At 34.4% G+C, this 24,461-nt stretch overlaps 2 protein-coding genes across 3 annotated transcripts; both read left to right on the top strand.

Annotated features, from left to right (window-relative positions):
• The first annotated feature begins 13,475 nt into the window (after positions 1-13,475).
• LOC125590278 (WEB family protein At2g17940-like) lies at positions 13,476-14,810 on the top strand. Of its 2 annotated transcripts, none has more exons than XM_048763721.1 (2): positions 13,476-14,096; positions 14,203-14,810. In XM_048763721.1, exons 1-2 carry the CDS (start codon positions 13,905-13,907, stop codon positions 14,680-14,682), a joined length of 672 nt encoding a protein of 223 aa, XP_048619678.1. In that variant the 5' UTR covers positions 13,476-13,904; the 3' UTR covers positions 14,683-14,810. The 2 variants fall into 2 exon arrangements, with proteins under 2 accessions (XP_048619678.1, XP_048619679.1); XM_048763722.1 differs by having other exon boundaries at positions 13,482-14,087.
• A 5,061-nt stretch (positions 14,811-19,871) lies between these two features.
• LOC125590015 (DNA repair RAD52-like protein 2, chloroplastic) lies at positions 19,872-21,066 on the top strand. The gene is made up of 4 exons (XM_048762844.1): positions 19,872-20,257; positions 20,337-20,374; positions 20,443-20,531; positions 20,743-21,066. The coding sequence occupies exons 2-4, from the start codon at positions 20,353-20,355 to the stop codon at positions 20,878-20,880; spliced, it is 249 nt and encodes an 82-aa protein (XP_048618801.1). The 5' UTR covers positions 19,872-20,257; positions 20,337-20,352; the 3' UTR covers positions 20,881-21,066.
• The last annotated feature ends 3,395 nt before the right edge of the window (positions 21,067-24,461 follow it).

Here is a 24,461-nt window from a genome sequence, read left to right as displayed (position 1 = left end):
CCAGCTCGCGTCCCCTATCAGCTTCAACCCAAGGCATTCATGATCCTAGCTCAGACGTTCGCGACCCGAGAGCAGCTCCAGCACGCGACCTCTTCCTCGTTCGCGACAGCATCAGACAGCTCGCGTCCCGTTCATGTCCAGCTCGCGGCTCAACTCCTTTGATGGTCCGATTCAACAATCATCTAAGGTTAAAAGGTAATTCAAAACCTAAGAATCCATAATCGAACATGGATTGATTGATAAAGAATGAAACCCTAAAACCCTAATCTTTATGAATCAAAACCATAGGATAATACATCAAAAATCCTAATTGAAAGGATAAAGAATGAAACCCTAAAACCCTAATCTTTATGAATCAAAACCATAAGATAATAGATCAAAAATCCTAATTGAGTAAATCGAAGCTCTAAAAGTTCGATACCCCAAACCCTAAATCATGTTCCTACATGATTAAAACCCCAAATCGGTTTTTACAAGTTAAAATCCGATAAACCCTAATCATATATCTATAAACCCTAAATAATAAAAGTATCAGAATTAATTATACTATAATTATCAAATCACATATTAAAACCCTAATCGAATATTTTGAAATCAAAACTGTTTTCGGTTTTGATCATTGAGGTTTTAAATCTGATTGAATCTGATGCTATGTTGCTAGAATTGTTTGACCGTTAAATTGATAGATTTATTTTCTCATCCTGCTTGGTTAACTGTTCATCTGATTTAAAATTGTTTAAACCGACCAGCCTGTTAAAACATTGATTGAATCCAATAGGTTGCTAGCTTGCTTTGCTTATATAATCCGATAGGTTGATAGATTGATTGAGGTTTACTTGTTTAAAATCAGAATGATCTGATTGCATGATTCTTGAGGTTTAAATTCGTGTGAGTTAGGATTGATAGTTTTTATAACCTGATTGAATGATTTGAGGTTTAATATTGCATGTTAGAATCTGTTATAATTTAAACCCTAATTCGAATTGATAAACCCTAAAATAGAATCCGTGTATTGCATAATCCGAATTGAATGTTTTGAAGTTTCATATTATACTAGGTTGATAGTTTCATGATATAATCAACTGTTCTAAGGTTTAAGATTATTTGCTAGAAGCTGATTGATTGATAAAACCCTAATTTCGAAATTGAAACCCTAAACCCTAATTTGCGTATTCCTAAAATCAGATTGCTTGATTGCATCTTGCTAATATCAGCCTTGAAACTGATAAATATCAGCCTTGAAACTGATTAATAAAATTGATAGAATCAGCCTTGAAACTGATTGTTTTGGTTTTTCATGATTGAAACCCTATTTTTGGATCGAAACCCTAAATTGTGTAATGCTTGAATCCGTTTGATTATTTTTGATTATTGATCCAATTGCTAGTCTTGATAAAACCTAATTGAATCTGATTGTTAGTCTAGCTAAATCTCACACCTGAAACTGATTGATTAATTGCTAAATCTTGATTGAATGTTTTAATATTACCCTTGCACATATGGAATCTGATTGCTAAGATTGAGTGCATCATATCTACTTGGTCGTGTGGCCAGTTTGCATCATATATCATCCTGACCAACATGTTTATGTTATACGCATGATCTGATTATTATCACATTTGCATGATCTGATTGTTTTAAATTGAGGTTCCATAATTCCACTCCTGTACATATAGAATCAGTATGCTAGGTTTGCATTATAACCATATGGCCACATGAAAACATATAGAAATTGCTTGTTTGGTCGATACCCTTGCTTGATAGATCTATGTGACTTATTATGCATCATATATCACTTTGGTCGTGTGGCCTTATTGTATTATATCACATTTCGTCGTGTGGCTTGTTTGCTTATTAGAAATGTATTGACTTGATAGCATGTCTTGTTTATGGTCGTATTTTAAATATTTTATGAGATCTAAAATTGATTGATATATGATTTGAGATGTCAAAAATCAACTTGGATTTTGCTGCCCTAAATCTCTCTGGAGATAATTATTTGAAATGGGCACTGGATACTGAGTTTATCCTAAAGTCAAAGGACTTGGTGAATGAATCACAAAAGGCGATAATGCCAAATGAGAAAGATTGATACATGACAATATTAATTATTAGCCATCATCTTATTAAGAGTCTCAAAGATCAGTATCTCACTATAGAGAATCCTTTAGACCTTTGGACATAGTTAAAAATCGAGATATGATCACCAAAGAATGGTGTTATTACCAAAGGTCCTATTTGATTGGAGGAATCCCAGAATCCAGGACTATAAGTCCGTGGATGAGTCTATTGCTAGCTGGGCAAAATAATGGATTACTGATGAGAAACAGTGAATTGAGACCTCCTGGATTAACCCCATTACCTGATACCAATAAGGCCGCAGGAAAAAAAAGGTAACTACGTCCAGAATGATAGACCACACGGCCATGGCCGTGGAGGGTGGAAAGGACGTGGCCATGGCCACTATAACACATCTGGCCGTGGGAATCACTATGGCAGAGGCCGTGGGTATCAACCCAATTTGAGCCATGGTCAAGGCAGTGGCCGTGATATATCTTTTAAACCACAAAGCTCAACCAAATCAGTGTGCCATAGATGTGGAATGGAGAACCATTGGGCTAAGATATGAAGGACTCCCAAAGAGAGTCTGAAAGGGAAGAATCCTGAAACCCACTTGGTCTATAAAGATGGTGAAAATAATTTCGAACATGATCAAGATGATCTTATGGAATATGAGACTTATGATTGCCTAAAAGAATCAAGTTGATAATCTGATTTCGACATCAAACTTGTGTGATTGCTTTGCTTGTATGCTTTCTCTGATTTTTATCTCCTTGAATTTATTTCTATTACATTGTCTACTTAGATTAAATGAATGAATGATTTTTCTATATGAGTACACTGAAAAACGCCAATATAAGTACTAAAGCAGGTATCGCCAGTCTGAAAGAAGACTATGGCTAGGCTAATATATTATTGTCTAAGGGTATGCATCTAGAAATCAGTGATGTCTTATATTCACCCAGCTCTAAGAGCAAGATCAGCCTATTGAGTTTTAAAGATATAAGAACGAATGGTTTCCATATTGAAACAATGGGCGAAAGAAACAAAGAGTTCCTTCAGATATATGTATAAAATCGCTCAAGGCCATAATAAATCCTAAAGACTATACCTGCATTCTCTACTGACCTAGACTATGCATAGATTAGTATGATAGAGGCTAAAAGCCTGCGAAAATATACACTTTATGACACGATCGAATTGACCATCCTGGTCCAAACATGATGCGAAATTCATATTCAAAAGGCACACATTAAAAGATAAGAAGAGTTATCCCAAAAAATCTCACGTGTGTAGCATGTACACAAGGGAAACTCATTAGGCCATCACCAGTAAAACGGCTACGAGTCTCTTTTTCATAAATAAAGACTATATGTCTAGATAATACTGTTGAATACATGTCCCAAGCGTTTAAATGATTATGGTATGTCCATGGGGGTAAGTGTGGACAATTCTGTGATACATGTCCATACCAAGAACGGCTTGGCCGAAACTTTTAAAACGCAAATAGCTGATTGATAGACCATAACTTATGAGGTCAAAACTCCCATTCACAGCTTGAGCCACACGAAATTTACATGCACCTAAGTTAATACGCATCAGGCCATTTAGTGAGCATAGATATCCCCTATCACAATTATTAACGGGTCAAGAGCCAGACATACCCCCATCATAAGAAATTTGGATGTGCTGTCTATGTACTGATTGCTCCACCATAGAGAACTAAGATGGAACCTCAAAAGGAAGATGGAGATATATGTTGGATATGATTCTCCCACAATAATAAAGTACTTTGAGCCAACTATGGGTGATTATATTTTAAGACCAGGAGAAGAAAAAAATAATAAAGCTGGTAAAAGAATGGTAAAGGAAATAGAATGAAATCAACCATCAATGTCTTGGCAAGATCCTCGGACTAAAGAATGTGAAATAGACGTCCAAAGATTATACATTTACAAAGCTAGCTAATCAAATGCCAGACACATTTGCTGACCCGAAAAAGAATGACTAAGTCATATATAAACCAGCTTGTAAAGCACCAACGAATTTGATGTCCAAGAAGAGACACAGTCAAGTTGCTACAGAGTCTAGACAACGTATGAAACGTGGTAGACCAATAGGTTCCAAAAGATAAGAATCCTCGGAAACAAAAGAAAGGTGCAGAGAATGATAATCAAAATCAAAATCCGAGGTTACTAAGGAAACCATCCCAGACATGGAGATAAGCCGGCCGGCTCTAAGGTACAGGTACCAAACAATAATGGAACATAATGCAAAGTATTAAAGGTCCTGATAATAATGAATCTCAATCGATTATATCATGTCTGGAACATAATGGAACCAATAAGGAATGTCGACATAAGATGATTTATTTGCATACAAGGTAGCACTTGAATTTATTAATATAAGCGAGGATCATGAACCCACATCAATATAAGAGTGCGCACTCGTAGAACATATTTGATTGAATGGAAACGTGGGGTTAAATAGTTTAAAGAAGAAAGACGTATTTGGCCATATGATTAAGACGCCTTATGATGTTAAAACCAGTGGATATAAGTGGGTCTTGTGAGGAATAGAAATCGTGAGATATAAAGCTGATGTTGCACAAGGATTCTCACAAAGACCAGTGATAGATTATGAGGAGACATACTCTCATGTGGTGGATGCAACTACTTTTAGATTTCTCATAAGTCTGGCTATATAAGAGAGAAAATTAGACTTGCAGCAAGTTGATGTAGTGACTGCATATTTATATGGTCCACTGGATAATGAAAGTACTAGAGGGTATTGAGCTGAAAGTACAGCAAGTTCTCGAGAACAATATTGATAATCATCAAAGTATATGATCTGAATATCCTAGGAACCTCTAGATACAATTTTCCAAACAGTTGAATATCTCAAGAAAGAGTTTGAGATGAAAGATCTTGGAAAACAAAGTTTTGTTTGGGATTACAACTTGAGTACATTAGCAATGAAATCCTTTTGCATCAAATAGTATATACAGAAAAGGGTACTCAAGAGATTTAATATGGACCAGTCTCACCCATTATCTAGTACATGGGCGTGAGATCACTTGTTTTGGACACAGATCCATTCAGTCCAAAGGTGGACGATAAAGAAGTCCATTTAGTCCTGAGATGGACGATGCAGAAGTCTTGTTTTAGACACTGATCTGATTGGTCCATAAGAAGGACGATGAAGAAGCCTTTGATTTTGGTTTATTTTATACTAACCAGCCCAAAGAGAGGTTATTTGGTTTTATTGATTTGTTTTCAAACATGTTATATTTTACACATGGTGGTACATGCATATCACAACAACATCATCCAAGATTTCGTGTGTGTGTATTTGAGGTCGATGACTCAATATGTTCGATCAGATTGTGGCATGGCCAATGGTAAAGAAGAACCAACTATCATGTTCGAGGACAAAGCATATTCTGCCCAAGATCTTCATCACCCACGGATTGCAGAAAATTGGAGAGGTCCAAGAGACCTTCAGTAATGTCCAAATCAGGGGGAGTAATGTGTGTTGTACTATTTTTCCTTCACCATAGTTTTGTCCCAATTGGGTTTTCCTGGTAATGTTTTAATGAGGCAACATTTAAGCACATTAGAAGCTCTAAATGGTTATGGCATCCAAGGGGGAGTGTTATGAACCAGATTGTGGATGACTCATAACCAAGAGATTATGATTTGTAATCTTTCCATTTATCTATGACGGTGTAATCTCTTATATAAGGAACCTCTATGTTATGAATAAAGATAGACTTTTCCATTACTTTTATAACAGATATAGCTTAGTTAAAAAAAAATATAACATAATTTGTATTTTCATATAATCGATTTAATTTATCAATAGACGGTAAAAACACCTTTTTCAAACTAAAAGTTTCATTGTTTTTGTTTCCAGAGAATGTTGTATTTCTTCCTAAACGGACATGAGATAACCTCCTTCTGAACTAGTAGCCGGCAGAAATATAACATTTTCCGGAGACAAAAACAAAAAAAAAACATTACAACTGAAGTTTTCAGTTCAAATAAAAACACCTAAATCAAACAATTAATATCCAAGCGAAGAGAATCACTAAAAACACTAATAAAATAAGCGCACATCAATAACCAGACTTTATTAGAGAGCAAACCTGTTGACATAAAGAGAATAAAGAGCAAGAGTAAAGACACGAAGAACCTAATTGATCATGGACAGGAAATCATGGACAGGAAAACTGAAGCAAGGAAAGGTGTGAGACTGATTTAAATATCTTGCCTGAAGTCTTGGACGAATTTAAACAAGTGGAGGCAACTGGATAGAGTTGTTGGAGTGTGGAAACAAGCCAAAGTCACATGATATGCTAGGGAAAGAAAAGAGAAGAGAGTTGTCACTATCCGAAAGTGACTTCCCTATATCTGGTCTTCATTAGTTTATTCATCTCCATTTGTTTATTCATTCTCATTATCTTATTCTCCTTGCTAGATCTATTTATGTAACTATTGTATACACTAAATCAATCTAGGGAAAAATGTTCCTCAAATATTATTGTCTCTCTCTCTTGGATTCCCTCACATATCTCTCTTAGTTCTTCACCAAAATCTCTCAAATAATTCTCATAAATTCTCATTAATTCTCATAAATTTACATGGTATCAGAGCTACAAGCTCTTGAAACCTAAATCACTTCCGCAAATTACTCTGATTTTATTTCTCTTTTTCTCTTTAAAATCTCTTATCATTCACACCAGTCTCTCTCCTCTATTCTTGAAGTGTTCTTGAATTTTTCCAGTTATGTTCTTGTGATTCTTGATGGATTTAGGAGAAAACTCAAGAATGGTGGTGATTCCAGTTACTATTAAAGGAGCTAACTATCTACATTGGACAAGGCTTGCTAAGACAGCTCTTGGAGGCAGAAGGCTTTGGGAGATTGTTGAAGAAGGCAGACCACAAAAGAAGATTATCCTAGGAGAGGATGGCAAAGAGGTTGTTCTTGCTGATGTTGGCGCCAAGAAGAAATGTCAAGAGGACCAGTTGGTGTTGTCCATTCTTCAGCACAGTCTTGACCCCTCACTTCAGGAAGGTTACCCCTATTGTGAAACTTCCAAGGAGCTATGGGATACACTTCAGAAGGTGTATGGAAACAATTCCAACATCAGTAGAGTCTTTGAAGTCAAGAGAGTTATCAATACTCTTAGTCAAGAGGACAATAATTTTGATAAACATTTTGAGAAGTTCAGATCCTTGTGGGCTGAACTTGAGATACTCAGGCCAACAACTATTGATCCTGATGTGCTTAATCAAAGGAGAGAGAAAGACAAGGTATTTGCTTTGCTGCTTACCCTACATCCAAGCTATGGTGACCTCATCAAGCACATCCTAAGTAATAATGAGCTACCTTCTCAAGATGAGGTATGCTCTGAGATTCACAAGGAGCAAGGCTCAGTTGGTCTCTTTGGAGGAGGAAAGAAAGATCTGGTGCTTGCAAACCAAGCTGATGGAGCAGCAAACAAAAGCTCTTAAAAAGCTGAAGACAAGAAGGTGTGGATTTGTGATCATTGCAAGAAGAAAAACCATGGAAAGGACAAGTGCTGCATACACCACCCCCATCTCAAGCCACAGAAGTTCAGGACAGGTTACAATGATGCCAAAACAAACTTCTCTGGTGATATTGATGAGCCATCTATACAAGGCAGCATGCGCCAGACCAATGAAGCTTATGAGAACAAAGGGGGAGCTTTCAGGAGTGGCTCAGCCTTAAGGAACACTCAAGATGAGACCATCAGGAGATCTGATATTGAGGCTCTCATCAAACTCCTTAAGGGTAACTCTGGTAACTTACTTGGTACCTCTTTACATGCTATTGCTTGTGGAACTTCCTTGAATGGGATAACTAAATGTAATTTGGCAAAACCTTTAGTTATAGATTCAAGAGCTAGTCACCACATGATAAGTGATTTAAAATTGATTAAAAACATTATCTCTGCCTTAGGAGATGTTACAATAGCTAATGGTGAAAGAGTACCAATTAAAGGAGTAGGTGATCTTAGGTTGTTTAACAAAGATTCTAAAGCTTTCTATATGCCTAGCTTCACCTCAAACTTGTTATCAGTTAAAAGAGCTACTAATGACTTGAATTGCAGTGTTACTTTCACTTCTAATGATGTCTACTTTCAGGATATTGAAACTAGTAGGTTGCTTGGCAACGGTGTCACCAAGGGAGACTTGTACTTGCTTGAAAATACTAAGCTTGCTGCCGATTTATCCCATGCTTTAAATTCCATTTCTTATTTCCCTAAATATGTATTGTGGCATGCTAGATTAGGACATCCCCATTGTAGAGCTTTAAACATCATGTTGCCTAGTATTTCCTTTAAGAGTGATTGTGAGGCTTGTATCTTAGGAAAACATTGTAAATCTGTTTTCTCTAGATCAAGTACTATTTATGAAAATTGCTTTAACCTGATTCACTCTGATGTATGGACTGCCTCATGTTTATCTAGAGAGCATCATAAGTATTTTGTGACTTTTATAGATGAAAAATCAAAATATACTTGGATCACACTAATGCAATCTAAAGATAGGGTCTTAGAAGCTTTCATAAATTTTCAAAATTATGTATCTAACCATTTCAATGCCAAGATAAAAAATTTGAGATCATATATTGGAGGAGAATACACAAGCAATGCTTTTAAACAACATTTGGCCAAATATGAGATGATTCATCAAACTAGCTGTCCATACACCCCACAACAAAATGAAGTAGCTGAGAAGAAAAATAGACATCTCATGGAGGTTGCAAGGAGCATGATGTTCCATACAAGCATGCCCAAAAGCTATTGGGGAGATGTTGTCCTTACTGCCTGCTACTTGATCAATAGGATACCTACCAGGATCCTTCAAGATCAATCTCCATATCAGGTACTGAACAAAATTAAACCATCCATAGAGCATATACGTGTGTTTGGGTGCTTGTGTTTTGTCTTGATTCCAGGAGAACAAAGAGATAAGCTGGCGCATAGAAGCACCAGGGCAGTGTTTATTGGCTATTCTCCTCACCAAAAGGGCTACAAATGCTTTGTTCCAGAGACTAGGAGAGTCTTGATATCAAGGGATATGAAGTTTGTAGAATCCAGAGGCTATTATGATGGAAAGAGTTGGGATGAGCTCAAAGATCTTTCTCAATCAGCTTCAGATAGAGCAAACAACCTTAGGAGAGTAATGGAGAGCTTGGGAATCAATATGCCTTCTCTACCAAGGGTGGAACATCTCCCTGAAAATGTACCATCTACTGCAACTGATAGTGTTTAGAACACCCATCTTGATCATGAGGGGGCAGTAGAAATGTTGAGCAGTCTACACAAGCTCAACCTGAAGAGAACTCAGTAGCTCATGATCAAGATGAGATGCCATCAGAATCAGATGTTGAGACTCAAGTAGAGGCGCCAAGTGAAAGAAATGAAGCAGAACCTGAGCAGATACAACCTTTGAGAAGGAGTACAAGGATCAGGAAACCTTCACACTGGATCAACACAAGAGTTTACTTCAATGCTGAAGTTGTAGCTCACCCAATAAGTGCAGTATGCTCCCTTGCTAAATATCCAGAAGAGCATCAAGTCTTCGTATGCTCCCTTGCTAAATATCCAGAAGAGCATCAAGTCTTCATCAGTGAATTGGATCAGGAATACATTCCAAGAACATATGAAGAAGCTATGCAACACAAGGAGTGGAGAGAATCTGTTGGAGATGAGATGGGAGCCATGATCAAGAATGATACATGGTTTGAGACTGAACTTCCAAAAGGAAAGAAGGCAGTGACAAGCCGGCTTCTCTACACTATCAAGTATGGAGCCAATGGAAAACCAAAAAGAAAGAAGACAAGACTGGTTGCAAGGGGATATACTCAAGTATATGGTGAAGATTATCTAGACACTTTTGCACCAGCGGCCAAGCTTCACACTATAAGGATTCTCGTCTCTTGCTGTCAACCTTGAGTGGGATTTATGGCAGATGGATATGGAGAATGCCTTTCTTCAAGGAAAATTGGAGGATGAAGTCTACATGAGACCACCTCATGGTCTTGAGAACATGGTGAAGCCAGGAAATGTTCTCAAATTAAAGAAGGCAATTTATAGCTTGAAGCAATCTCCAAGGGCTTGGTACCATAAGTTGAGCACCACCCTCAATGGAAGAGGCTTTGTAAAGTCATAAGCTGATCACACCCTCTTCACATTAACTAGTAAGCAAGGTATTGTGGTCATCTTAGTCTATGTGGATGACATTATCATCACTGGTAGCAACAATGAAGGTATTCTCTCAACTAAAACCTTTCTTAAAAATGCCTTTGATATCAAAGATTTGGGAGAGTTGAAGTACTTCCTTGGGATTGAGATATGCCGCTCTAAAGAGGGGTTATTCTTATCTCAAAGGAAGTACACACTTGATATTTTAAATGAGGCAGAAAACCTTGGGAGTAAAAAGGCCAAGACTCCATTAGAAGAAGGATACAAGGTGCTGAGAGAGGGGGAGTATGAGTCTACACCATTTGGAGATATCAAGAAGTATAAAAGAATGGTGGGCAAGCTCATCTATCTAACCATCACCAGACCAGATGTGTGCTTTGCTGTGAATCAAGTGAGTCAACACATGGGAGCTCCTAAGGTGCATCATTGGAATATGGTGGAGAGGATCTTAAGGTACCTAAGAGAGGCGCCTGGCCAAGGAGTATGGATGGCATGTAACAAGAGTACTGAAGTTGTTGGATATTGTGATGCTGATTGGGCTGGAGACAGAGTTGATAGGAGATCAACTACAGGCTACTGCACCTTCATTGGAGGAAACCTGGTCACATGGAAGAGCAGGAAGCAGAAGGTGGTGTCTTGCTCAAGTGCTGAAGCAGAGTACATATCAACAAGTGAGCTTATATGGATCAAGGGACTGCTAAGGGACTTGAGTATTGAGATCAACACACCAATGACTATGCATTGTGACAACCAGGCAGCAATACACATTGCATCCAACTCAGTCTTTCATGAGAGGACAAAACACATAGAAGTGAACTGCCACAAGGTGAGACAGGCAGTGGAACAACAAGTGATTCTTCCATGCTACACAAGAAGTGAAGATCAACTAGCTGACATATTCACCAAGGCAGTTAGCAGCAAGGTTTGTGAGTTCATTCATCCTAAGCTTGGACTCATAGACCTCTCTTGTCACTGATCCTCTTGCCATGAAGTGTTCTACTCTTTTTCCTTTGCTTCGTTTTTATCTCAAGTGGTTTTTCCAAGTAAAGGTTTTAATGAGGGAATGCTTCATAGTTTCCAAGCTTGACCAAGTCCCTATGGTCAAGCTTGAGGGGGAGTGTTGACATGAAGAGAATAAAGAGCAAGAGTAAAGACATGAAGAACCTGATTGATCATGGACAGGAGATCATGGACATGAAATCATGGACAAGAAATCATGGACAGGAGATCATGGACAGGAAAAATGAAGCAATGAAAGGTGTGAGACTGATTTAAATATCTTGCCTGAAATCTTGGACGAATTTAAACAAGTGGAGGCAACTGGATAGAGCTGTTGGAGTGTGGAAACAAGCCAAAGTCACATGATATGCTAAGGAAGGAAGAGAGAAGAGAGTTGTCACTATCCGAAAGTGACTTCCCCAGATCTGGTCTTCATTAGTCTATTCATCTCCATTTGTTTATTCATTCTCATTGTCTTATTCTCCTTGCTAGATCTATTTAGGTAACTATTGTATACACTAAATCAATCTGAGGAAAAATGTTCCTCAAATATTTTGTCTCTCTCTCTTGGATTCCCTCACATATCTCTCTTAGTTCTTCGCCAAAATCTCTCAAATAATTCTCATAAATTCTCATAAATTCTCATAAATTTACAAAACGCACCTCCATATATTGCTCGGGAAAACATATCAACGAGCCACATGCACAAAAGCCTAGAGAGAAGAAGGACATAACTTTTATCTATCAATCTCCAACGGCAAGATGCATAAGAGCATCTCATGTAAAACTTTATTTTTCTCCAAAATAGAGTAAAAGTAAGTATAAAATAAAATGCTTCAACCCTACTTCATTTCCCACTCCATAATGGAGTAATGAACACAAAAAAAAATAGATTACTCCATTTATGGAGTAAATCTCATTATAAAGTGAGAAATGGAATAGAGTTGGAGTATTTTTTAACTTCATACTTACTTTTACTCCATTTTAGAGGAAAAAATGGTGTTGGGTTGGAGATGCCCTAAGAGTCAAGGTTCCTATTCCTTGAAAACGAATCGGATAAATTTTTCACAAAAGCCGATAGAGGAACAAATCAAGAACTATCTCGTTGTAAGCGTAGGCAAGGAACATCACACCATCTAACCATGTAGGGCTCACACAAAAATTAACAACAGACAACAGACAACCGACTAGATCTGAGAGGAGAAGTCAACGACGAAATTGAAGGTTAACAAAGCGAAGATGCAAGGACCCAAACAAAACCGAATGACACTCTAGGATAGGAAACCACACCAGAGGAAGGTAATTCAAGATCGTCGCGCTGCCGAAACAAACCTCCACTGACAAATCCTAACCACCAACAAAGAAATATGAAGTTCAATATCTAAAAGTTTAACTGAAAGGTGAGAAATGAGAGTCAAAAGACATGCATTAGAAAAATGCATAGAAAAGAAGTAAAGCCCGACCGATAGTGGCTATGAAATCCTTCTCTGACAGTGGTTGCCGACCGGTATATATATAATACATAACTAATCAATAGAAGAAAAAAGTACATCTTAAAAACAGAGAACAAGAAAAATCTAAAACGACAAAACACTGCCTAAACCTATTCCTAGGACGTTGATAATTGACAAAACAAGTTAGCAAAATTTTTAAAATAGAATAATAATTTTTTAGCTACATGCCGTAAAGTGTATATAAAAATAATGAAATTTAAAAATATCATAATTGTAAATATAATCTTTTCATATCAACTTAATAATTTAATAAATTTCATATTTATTTTATTTCATCAAAATTAATTGTAAATGTTTTCTTACCAAATACAAAACTAAAATAATTTTAACTAAAAATCAAATTTATAAATAATTAAGTATTTTAAAAGTTATCTATTGATCCTTTAATGAGGGCAAATATGCGATGAATCTAGTTTTTGAGTTTTTAAATTTATTAAAATTAAAATGACATATAATATACATTGTTAGTTTATTGATATTAATAAAATAACCAAGCGCTCGTAGCTTGGTGGTAAAGGAGGTACAGCTGTACTGCCCGCCACCCGGGTTCGAGCCTTGGCCACAACGGATTTAACATCCCTTCCGTTGGGGCGCTGGACCCCTTTCGGGGGGATAGTTGGGAATGTGGCTGACCAGATACAAGAGTTATCAAAAAAATAAAAAAAAAAAAATTAATAAAATTAATAAATATAATTGAAAGATGATGATTCTTCAATTTCTCATGTTCAGTGTGTCTCCTTTGAAAAGTGAGTACGAACAATCCGACACATTTCATGAAATCGCCGACGTGTTTGTTCCGACCAATTTAATATTTACCATTTTGATTCAATGGGCCTAAAACTAAACCCAATTTAATTTTAAACCCCAATACCTTTTTTTATTTTGGGCAAAAAGTCCAATACATTTTTAATTATTGGTTAGGAATGAGAGGAGAGGTGTTGTTATCAAGACCGTCACATTTAGCTAACGACTATTAGACCTAACCAAATAAAAATCACATCATTTCAATTCCCATTAACCTAAATTCAAGTGTAGTGAACGCCAAGAATCTAACACCCTATCTACATTACTATATAAACCCAAAATTAAAAGCAATGTTTTCACTAATTGTGTGTCATTCTCGTGTAATTATGGAGAGAGAAAATGGTTGTAGAACCGTCTTAGGTGGTCGTGCGGAGATAGACACGAGACCACCGTTTGGATCCGTGAAAGAAGCTGTGGCTTTGTTCGGAGAGAAAGTTTTAGCCGGAGAGGTCTATGCAACTAGGTTTAGAGAGGTAACTCATGTATGTTCATGTTCATATAATCACGAAGATTACTGCTTTAAGAAATTTCTATTTTCGGAATATATTTTCACTTTTTACATTACAACATATATTTTAATCGTTACAGATTCGAACAAAGTCAACGCCTTGTCCTCAACCAAGATTACGGTCGCTAAAACTCGAGCTCGAGCAGACGAAACATACTCTTACAAGAATCCTACAACAAAACACCATCCTCTCCAACCGGATTCAAACCCTAACACAAGAACTCGAACATGAGAGGAAAGAAATTCAACGACTCAACATGATAAGGTCAAGTCTCCTAGAGAATCCAGAGATCGAGGAACTCAAGTTCGTGGAACATCATCAAACGAGGACGTCCAAAGATGTTGAAGAAGAGATTGTAACGATGGAGGAGTTTGAAAAGAGGAGACTGGTCACGTTCGCGAGCTCTCCTCTGCTTACACGTGTGATGTCAAGCGTTGAGGAGGAGATGAAGGAGAAAGAGAAGGTTTTGGAAAGGGTTTCTTCGGTGAAGAAGATGAAACCAAAGAGGGGGTTCGCTATGTTCAAGGGATGGTTTAGAGCAACCGGTGGAAGAGACTGATCAGTCTCCAATAATGCATACTGTTATATGATATAGTTAAATTTGATGATGAACTGATGTGTATCAATCTCGCTTTAAGATTTTTTTTTTTTTTTTTTTTTGAAACTTAAATGAATAAAACTTTTATGGTATAAGTATTACTTCATCTTGTGCCGATCTATCATTGATTCTTTACTACTTATTTGATTAGATTGAACGTTTATACACATTTTTCTCGTCAACATTAGAATGTGTATATTATGTAGACTAGGTAGATGGCCCATGTCATATATGAATATGTTCCTGTCTTGGTTATTTGAATTTGACTGAGATTTTCGCGCTAGGCATAGACGCTCCAGAATAACAATAATTAGTTAGGACATTTTAGTTCAAAAGGGCAAGAAACAATTTTTGATTACAGTGGATCATATTTTGAGTTGGGATCTGTGATTCAAGATTATTGTTCTTAGTGTATGAATTAAGTTTTTTTTTTCAATGTGGAAATTGTCTGCATTGCCAACATTTAAATCACGTTTCTCCTAATTGACTCCACCAGCTGGAATAGAATTGCAAGTTCTTGGTGAAAAAGTTTAGGTCGAGCTTCTCAAATATCGCAGTTTTGGCTATCATCTCAAATTGCTCCACTCTCCTCAAATTGGTGTTTAGTTCCCTCTTCTTTCGATTTGTCGATTAACCTTCTTGGGCATATCCTACTTTGGATTTTCCTCGAGTTTGAGTTTAATAGACCACTCATACCAATTTTTTTTTTTGTATATTTGATCTAGGTGGATTAATTTTTATTATTTAATAATAGCGTTTTGGTAAAAGAAATTCAAAACAAAGAAGAAAACAAAATGTTTTCTGTTTTAAAATGCCAGATTCTGCCCCGTTTGAATCCAATCCTCAATAAAACAACAAAAAAATACCTAAATTTTAATCGTAAATACGCAAATTATTATAAAACGGTGAAAAAAATTCTTTATGAAAATTGTGTGTTTTGGACCACAATTTTTTTTAAATCACATATAGATGGTTTGTTGATAGGCGGACTTTGGAAAGCTAAACAATATGGATTCGAAACAATCCCACGAAACTAAATATATGTGGCCAACCGTAAACAATAAATTTCCTTATGGATTAGTCGAGGCCTTTCATAGGTTTGCGATATTTCTAGGTTAATAATTTTTTTTTTAAAGTCCTTAATCGTTTAACAGAAGCGGAGTCCATCTAAAACCATGTACAATGGTTTCAACACCTATTTCATTTTCAACAGCTTCCTTTTTTTTTAACAATCAAGGTCACATTCTCTCTCTTCCATCTAGTTTATACAACACTTACTTCATTTTTAACCTCTACAATGATTTGTTTTAAAAAATTCAACACCTTACCCACTATTTTTAATTCATATATTTATCTTTTACAATATAATAACTACATATTAATAATTTGATTGTAATTAACTTAAAAACTAGTTAAATAGAAAATTAGAAAATTTTGGTGGTTAAACAGAAAATTAGAAGAATTTTGGATGTTAAAAGAATTATTATAGGGATACATTTAAGAATTTTTTTTTTAAAAATATTGAAATAGTTGATTGTAATGAAAAAAAAAACATTTTTATATTCAAATGAAATGAGAATAGTCTTTATTTATAAGTTGATGACAAAAAAAGTCTCTATTTATAGATCATAAAAATCATGAATTTTGATATAGATTTTATTCTTTTAAAAAAATTATTATATGATAAATGAGTTTGAATTATTGACTGGAAATAAAAATAAAAAAATCTACACAACCAATGAAAACACATGACTGGCCAATATTTATACCCAACAAATTTTCGCCACGTGGCTGTGCTGGCCCACAAATTTTTTTATCAACATGTTAGAAACTTTACAACCATGTTAAATCTATCTAAGATAAAGCACCATATTTCAACAACCTTATTGTAAAGTATTAAACAGTTGAAATCAAAATTTCAACATCTCTGGGTAGTCTAAGGCACGCAATCATAAAAATAATTATATGCCATACGTAATATTTAGTTAGCACTTTTATGTTTCCGAAAATGTTTTCATTAGTTTTCACAAATTTTATTTCGAACATATAACAACCTTTCTATTCTTTTTTTGTCAAAGAATTTTAATAATTTTCTGGCCTTTAACTATTCAGGGGACTATAGTTACGTATGTTAAATTTTTGGGGCTTTAGACCACGTTTCAATTGCTTATGTTTAGAACTAGTTCTGGGTCAAAGACCAACGTTCTGAAAGCAAAATGGCAAACGAGAAATTTGTAAAGTAGTTTTATATTTGACTGATTTTTCATAATGTATTATAGTTCACCGATTTATTCACATAACGGATATAAAGTTTATATTTTGGAGCATGACAACATTTCAGCTAACAGAAAAGGGGAAAGGACCTAACTGATCCATACAAGTCTTTTAGGGAGAATTTCACAAAAAGGGAATCACAGTCCATGATGTTACACAAGCCTCACATCTTTGCTTTTTATAGAAATAACGTACTTTGAATCCCCAAAAAGCATTTAAAGATCTTCTCGGATCCGCAGAAAAAATTCACTTGTATATAGAAAAGCAATATATACATCACAGATAAGCAACTCTTCAGACACACATAACTGCAAATGTCAGTGCCTATGCCATATGAATGGAACATATATGATCAAATATACGTACAAAATTAAAAAAAAATATGTATATATATTTAGTACTATCAACTTGGTTCATTCTCCTTTTCTCTCTCTCTCCGGATCAAAATGAAAATGGGCAGTTTGGTCAAGATGATAGATGTGTGCAATTGATATTATGTTTGAAGAATTTAAAAGCCTATTGGATTTGAGATCTCAGTGATGTAGACTCCATGTTTTCTTCTTAAGGGTTCGGTTTAGTGGTATGTATAAAGGAGGATTGCTCACGTAAGCTAATACAAAGCAACAGTTAAATTATATGTCTCATCGTGATACATATTCTTTCTATTTCATATTATAGATAGTTTTAGAAAAAAAAAATGTGTTCCGCAATATAAGTAGTTTTCGTATAGTAATATATAATTTTTCATTTATTGGATATTGTGTACACAATTAAATAATATTAGTTTTTTTTATAGTTGGTTGAATTTATTGTTTAAATGATACTTTATAAAAATTAGCAATTTTTTAATATTTGTGTGTTTTAACTAAAACTATATACATTTTAGAATAGAGGGGGTCGATAAATTAATAAACACTATAAATTAATAAATTTGCTCGATCCCGAGTTGGACCAGTTGAAAATATGATACAAATCGATAAAATAACTAGATAATAATGTTTAGAATTTTTTTTTTTGTAGATATATGGTCCCATTAAAATCATAAATTAATAATACATATATATATACATTTTATATAAATACAAACTAAGCATTATATTATTGGTTTTATATTCACAATGAAAATACCTCTACTTTCTTAACATTTCAATATATTTTGATAATATTTAGTAAAATTATATCGAAAACCACATTTAAATTCTATAAAACATAAAATTATATACCAAATAATATAACAAAACAATATGAAAGTCGAATATCTAAAATTTAACTAATGTATATACGTAAAATAAAATATTTTTTTATTTATAAATAAATAGAAAAATAGAAAAAAAAATCTAAAAATAAAACTTTTATAAATTAATAACTCTATAAATTAATAAAATATCATAATTTTTTTATCAAAGATCTTTAATTAATTTAAAAGCTAAAAATATTTACATATATTAATCTTAAATTCTTATCAAAGTGAACATTTAGTTCCGAGATATGGTCCTTCATGCGCTACTACGGAATTAAGATTCATTACTATGATATATAGTCCAAGACTCCAAAATACTAAGAAACTTAAGCTTGGTATATATTGGTTATCAAATAGATAACACGAATGAATTAACCTGTCTAACCGATTAGAAGTTTAGAATCAAAAAAAAAAAAAACCGTGTGTGTTTCCATTTCGACTAGGGGTGTTCAATCCGGATATCGGTTCGGTTTCGGTTCGGTTTTTTCGATTTTTTGGTATTTCGGTTAGTAAAATATAACTACTCTTCTAAATCCATATTTACTTCGGTTCGGTTCGGTTTATATACCGTCGGTTTTTGGTTTATTCGGTTTTACACCAAAAAACATAATTCTTTATTTTGGGATCATATTATATGAATTTTAGAGTCTTGTTGTCAACACATTCATTTATTAAAAAATATTATAAGTTTAAATAAAAAACAAAAATAGAAAATGTTTCTATCATCTAATAAATAATCAATCTATAATTAAAATCAAAGCTCAAAATTTTGATAACAAAAATAAAAAATAAAACAGAAGCACGAAACACAAAAATAAGTTATTATATTCTTTCATATTTAGCGTTCATCAAAGTCATGTTTCTTCTATTAAACACGAAACTCTATTCATTTATAGATAAAAAAAATTGTGAAGAATTTCCACTAATTGTTATCATCAAATTTATAATCTTTATTTCAATTTAGTCAATGCTAAATTAAAGCAAAAAGATCAAAAGAAGACTAAGAAATAAGAAGCATGTTTGCGATGAATTGTTATTTAATTATAGTTCAAGTGTTTTACAAATCAGGACTATTTTATTACTGTAAAAAATATGGTAATAGTTATTAGCAAAAAAGTAACTTATGATTTTCATACGTTGTTATAAAATATATACATATTTACATGTTACTATTTTTTGATCGGTTTTTATTCGGTTATTTCGGTTTTATCGGTTATATACCGAACCATATCCAAATCCTATGGTTTTTTAAAAATCATATCCATTCGGTTTGTATGGTATATACCAAATCCAAACCATATTATCTATTTCGGTTTGGTTCGGTTCGGTACGGTTTGGTTCGGTTCGGTACGGTTCGGTTTTGCCATATTGAACAGCCCTAATTCTACGAACTTTAGTCATAGTCCAATGGTGCAATCATTGCAAATTACTAGTAGTATTACTTTTTGGTTAACTTGTGATTTGTGAATACAAGAGAAGTAACTTAGAGCATCATTAACGGGGTATGCAACTCCCGTCTCTTAGTGTTAATTGGATTAAAAAAAAAGAAAATTAGCATAATTACGAGGAAACAATATCTTAATTACGGGAAATAAGAAACGGGTCCTCTGAGACACGTGTTGTCTTATGGTTGTTCTCGTGTGTTTCTCTCTCTCCACGGAAGCAAACCCGTGTCTCTCTCCCTTGCTCCATTTCGTCGAAATCACCGCATCTCTCTATCTCCTCTCGACGACTCCGCCTGTGATTTCTTCATCTGTCGACGATCGGATGAAGGATTTGGCAGGAAACGTTAACGGCGTGGCGAGGAGTCAGATGCAGAAGCGGTGGATTAGGAGACGCCGGGAAGAAAAAATCGGTTCCTAACTCGAACTATGTAGTGCATTTGGACAATTTCTCGTCCTCTTCCTCCATCACTCGTCCTCTGATTGAGATACTTCGAGATCTCAACAAGAAGATCCCTGATAACATCGTCAAGAGCCACGATCCTGGATCCAGCGCAGCTTCTTCTGGCTTTATCCCTTGGTACTAGATTTTGATCCCTCAACTAACTTAAATCGTTGTTGTTGCTTCTTGATCTGAGTTCTTGGACTTGTATTTGTAGGTTCCATGCAAACCGGATGCTCAGCTTCTACGCACCTGGTCTGTACCGAACATTGCATCTTGTATTTCTTCTCTGTAAAGACTAATCTATTCTCTTTTGTCTTCAGGTTGGTGTGGAGAGGTTCGTGACGTCATTTTCTCAGAGAATAATGTCACTGTTGTTTATCGTCTTACCATTCGTGGCTCTGATGGTGAGGTAAGAAGCTCCTCCACATTCACTTCCTCTCCTTAGCTCATGTGTCCATGTTTGTTTTGTCTTGGTCATGTATCCTATGTTAAAGCCGGTTTGTTTGTCTCGTGTTGTGACTATACATAATCTTGATTACATACATGACCAAGGTTTTTTGTGCGTCTTTCTTTCTCCGTGTGTCACACTTTTCAAAAGCTGAAGTTTCTATGTAATGCAGGCACACCGAGAATCCACTGGCACAGTAACGATCACTGACGATGTGATCGAGGATCCAGTTGCTGCAGCTGAGGAAATAGCATTTTGCAGAGCATGTGCTCGATTTGGTCTCGGCTTGTATCTCTATCACGAAGAGTAGGCCGGTGTATACTTCACGTGTGCTTACCGTTTTTGGTTGTGTTGAACAAGTCTTAGGGTAACAACAATGGGGTTTCTCCACGTTAGTTTCTAAAGTTGTATATATAAATATTAATATTTAATTGTAAGTATCTAAAAGTTATGAAAAATCTAACCGAAAGTATTTATTCCAATTGGGATTTCTTCATATTAGTTTCTAAAGTTATATATATATATATAAATATTTAATTATGAATATTTAAAATTTACGGAAAATCCACCGAAAATATCTAAACATAAATACTAACAATTAAATATTACATTTATATATATTATATATATAATTAAATATAATATATATATATATACACATATATATGTAACTTTAGAAACTAATGTGGAGAAACCTTCCCTCCCATTGGGATTGTTTTTATAACGAAACAACCCAATGATAGAAAAAGAGACAATGAATATAAAATAAAATTTAAATGTAATACTCTCTTCGAAAGATTGATGTTCTTGAATTTTTATTTGCATATAAAATATTGATATTTTAGAATATAATTAATGCACTAGTCTTTGAAACTAAGTATAAATTAAAATGTAAATTATGAATTGATAAAATTAAAAGTAAGAATTAAAGATGTTTTTTAATATGTCTTTTTCGCAAATGGCTGTTTTTAATGTCTAAAAAAAACTTGAAACATCAATTATATAAATACAGAGAAAGTAATAATTAGCGCAGCTTATGATGACGAAGGGTTCAAACAACAAAAATATACTTTATTGTTTATTGTTTAAAAAAATATATTAATTTAAAATTTCCGTTCTTTATTATTCTAATAATGTTAATATATGATTTCACATTTTTCATAAAAATACTGAATTAAATTTTAAATTTTTTTTTTGTACTCTCAAATCTTAGTAGATCACAAAAGACGTCTAGTCTACCCTAAAATTAAATTTTTTTTTTTTTTTTTTTTTTGTCATCAAAATACAGACTCATACTGACTCTGTGAACCAAACTGGGTGATCTGCATCCATGTGAACGACGAAAGACGATTGATTTCGAGCACTGCGTGCTAGACTATCCGCCTTTGAATTGTGCGTCCGTGGTACATAGATGAGCTCTGATCGGGTGAAGCTCTCCCTCAGGATCTTGATATCTTCCAAATAATTTGCAAAAGCTGGCCATTCCTCTGGTTCCGAAACCATCTTCACCAGTTGAGAACAATCCGTTGCAAACGTCACTTGAGATTGACGCAAGTTCTTCATACATTAAAATATACTCCAATATACGTCTACTATATCCTAAGGACATCTTCAACAATCCTCTTCATTTTGAAGGGGGACCACTCTTAAAATAACGAGATCAACAGGTGGTTCTCCAATTGTGACCCCCAAATCGTTTCTCTTAAAACTTTATATTTTACAGTTTAGTCTTCAGTTTTATTACTCTCTATAACACTATTTGATAAGTCAGTTTTTTATGTGTCATGTTTACGTTAATTTTCACTATAGTTTATTACACTGTTAACCTTAATGAATTAATATTATTTGTCATTATCAAAATTTATATTTTAGTTTTTATTAATTATTATTTTTATATATAAAAAAGGAAAAAATATATATATATATATTTCAAAAATATCTATAAACTATTTTTATTTTCGTTTTAATATATATGTATGTACCTATATATAATCATATCATAAAAAAAATTTAGTATCAAAAAAGAAATATCTTTTTTTTTTCAGACAAAAAGGAAATATCTTAAAAGTAAAAATACATAGCGGTTTGTTATATTTAAAACATGTAATTTGACAATAAGAAATTTCCTTTTATATAAATCCATTTTCATAAACTATTTTACTAATTTCCATTACTAATATATCTATTTATTTTTTTCTTAATAGTTTATTGGGCTTTTTGCAAAAGTGACTCAAAACTTGGAATCAAACAGAAAACTAACCTTTTCTTTTGACTCTTTTTTTTTGAGATTTTAAAACCCACACCTGCATTTTATCTACGAAAATGCCATTAACATTTTTTTTTTTTTTCGAAAATGGCTTCTTTACTGTCTCAACCTCATATTCTTCAAGTATTTACAATATTGCCACTGCAATGAATAGTGGCAACAACCTTGTACGAACTGTTTGGAGCTTTAAATGCCCTTTAATGCACGTAAATCTCTTTACACTCTCTCTGTTTCAATTGTTATGAACTAAAAACAACATTTCTTTCACTTTCTCTCTATATTCATCCAAAAACTCAAGCTTTTGATTCAAAATATGGGCTATGGTTGACAGAGCCATATTTCTTTCGTTTTGACTTACGGTTGCTTTCGTTTGAGGTTCTGGGTGGTTGGAGAAGACCCTGTATGCAAACGAAGTCATCTCACCTAGTTTAAGGTACGAATTTGAATTTTTTTTCAAGATCTGTTCGCGTAGAAGACTTACTAGTAAGTCATCTGTATGTAGAAGACTTACTGATGAGTCTTCTGGTCAAACGGACGACTTAAATTAAGTCGTCCAGCTTTGTTTGTTAAAAAAAACACTCCAGACGACTTATATATAAGTCGTCTACGAGAAACGGGCTAGTTTTGCATTTGACCGAATCGTGTCAGATCTTTGACTATTTCTGGACGACTTATAATTCAGTCGTCTCTGGGAAAGTTAAAATTTCAATATTTTATGAAAACTTGACGACTTACGTGTAAGTCGTCCTAGGTTAGTTTTGTAATTGAAAAATAAAACTTCATAATTTAACTTTAACCAGACGACTTAATATAAAGTCGTCCCTCCAGAAGACTTAATTTAAAGTCGTCCGGGGAAAGCAAAGTCGTCCAGATTTTTCCCAATTTTCTGGTCAAACTTGCTTATCCCTCGACGACCTTAAATTAAGTCGTTTAGCTGGACGACTTTCATCTAAGTCGTCTGAAGAAAGTTAAATTTCAAGTTTTATTTTTCAATTACAAAACTAACCTAGGACGACTTACACGTAAGTCGTCAAGTTTTCATAAAATATTGAAATTTTAACTTTCCCAGAGACGACTGAATTATAAGTCGTCCAGAAATAGTCAAAGATCTGACACGATTCGGTCAAATGCAAAACTAGCCTGTTTCTCGTAGACGACTTATATATAAGTCGTCTGAAGTTTTTTTTTTAACAAACAAAGCCGGGACGACTTAGAATTAAGTCGTCCCTTTTAATTTTCAATTGCAAAAGTGACCTCTTTAGACGACTTACTTTAGACGACTTACCTTTAAGTCTTCTGGACGACTTAATGCTAAGTCGTCTGCGGCAATGTTTATTGAACTTCTTCATTTTCTCTATGTTTACTAATGTGTTTTATTTTGAATATTTGCAGATGATTTTTTCAGTTACACTGCAGTGTATGGAGAATGGTTGTTGAGAGATTTCCGTTGGGATTTTGTGGTTGATGATCTCAAAGGAGCAAGATTGTTTTTATTGAATGAAGATTCACATATGCTGAACTTGTTGCAATGGCTCAAGAAGATTATAACCTGGACATGAGAACAGTGAGTGTGGAGATTGACTACTCATTACCAGCAGAAATGATGATGGCTCCAGGGAGTCTTA

Source organism: Brassica napus, chromosome C7, assembly GCF_020379485.1.
Source record: "Brassica napus cultivar Da-Ae chromosome C7, Da-Ae, whole genome shotgun sequence".
NCBI classification, from domain to species: domain Eukaryota; kingdom Viridiplantae; phylum Streptophyta; class Magnoliopsida; order Brassicales; family Brassicaceae; genus Brassica; species Brassica napus.
The sequence above is the reverse complement of the archived record's forward strand: the minus strand, read 5'-3'. Positions and strand labels throughout refer to the sequence as shown.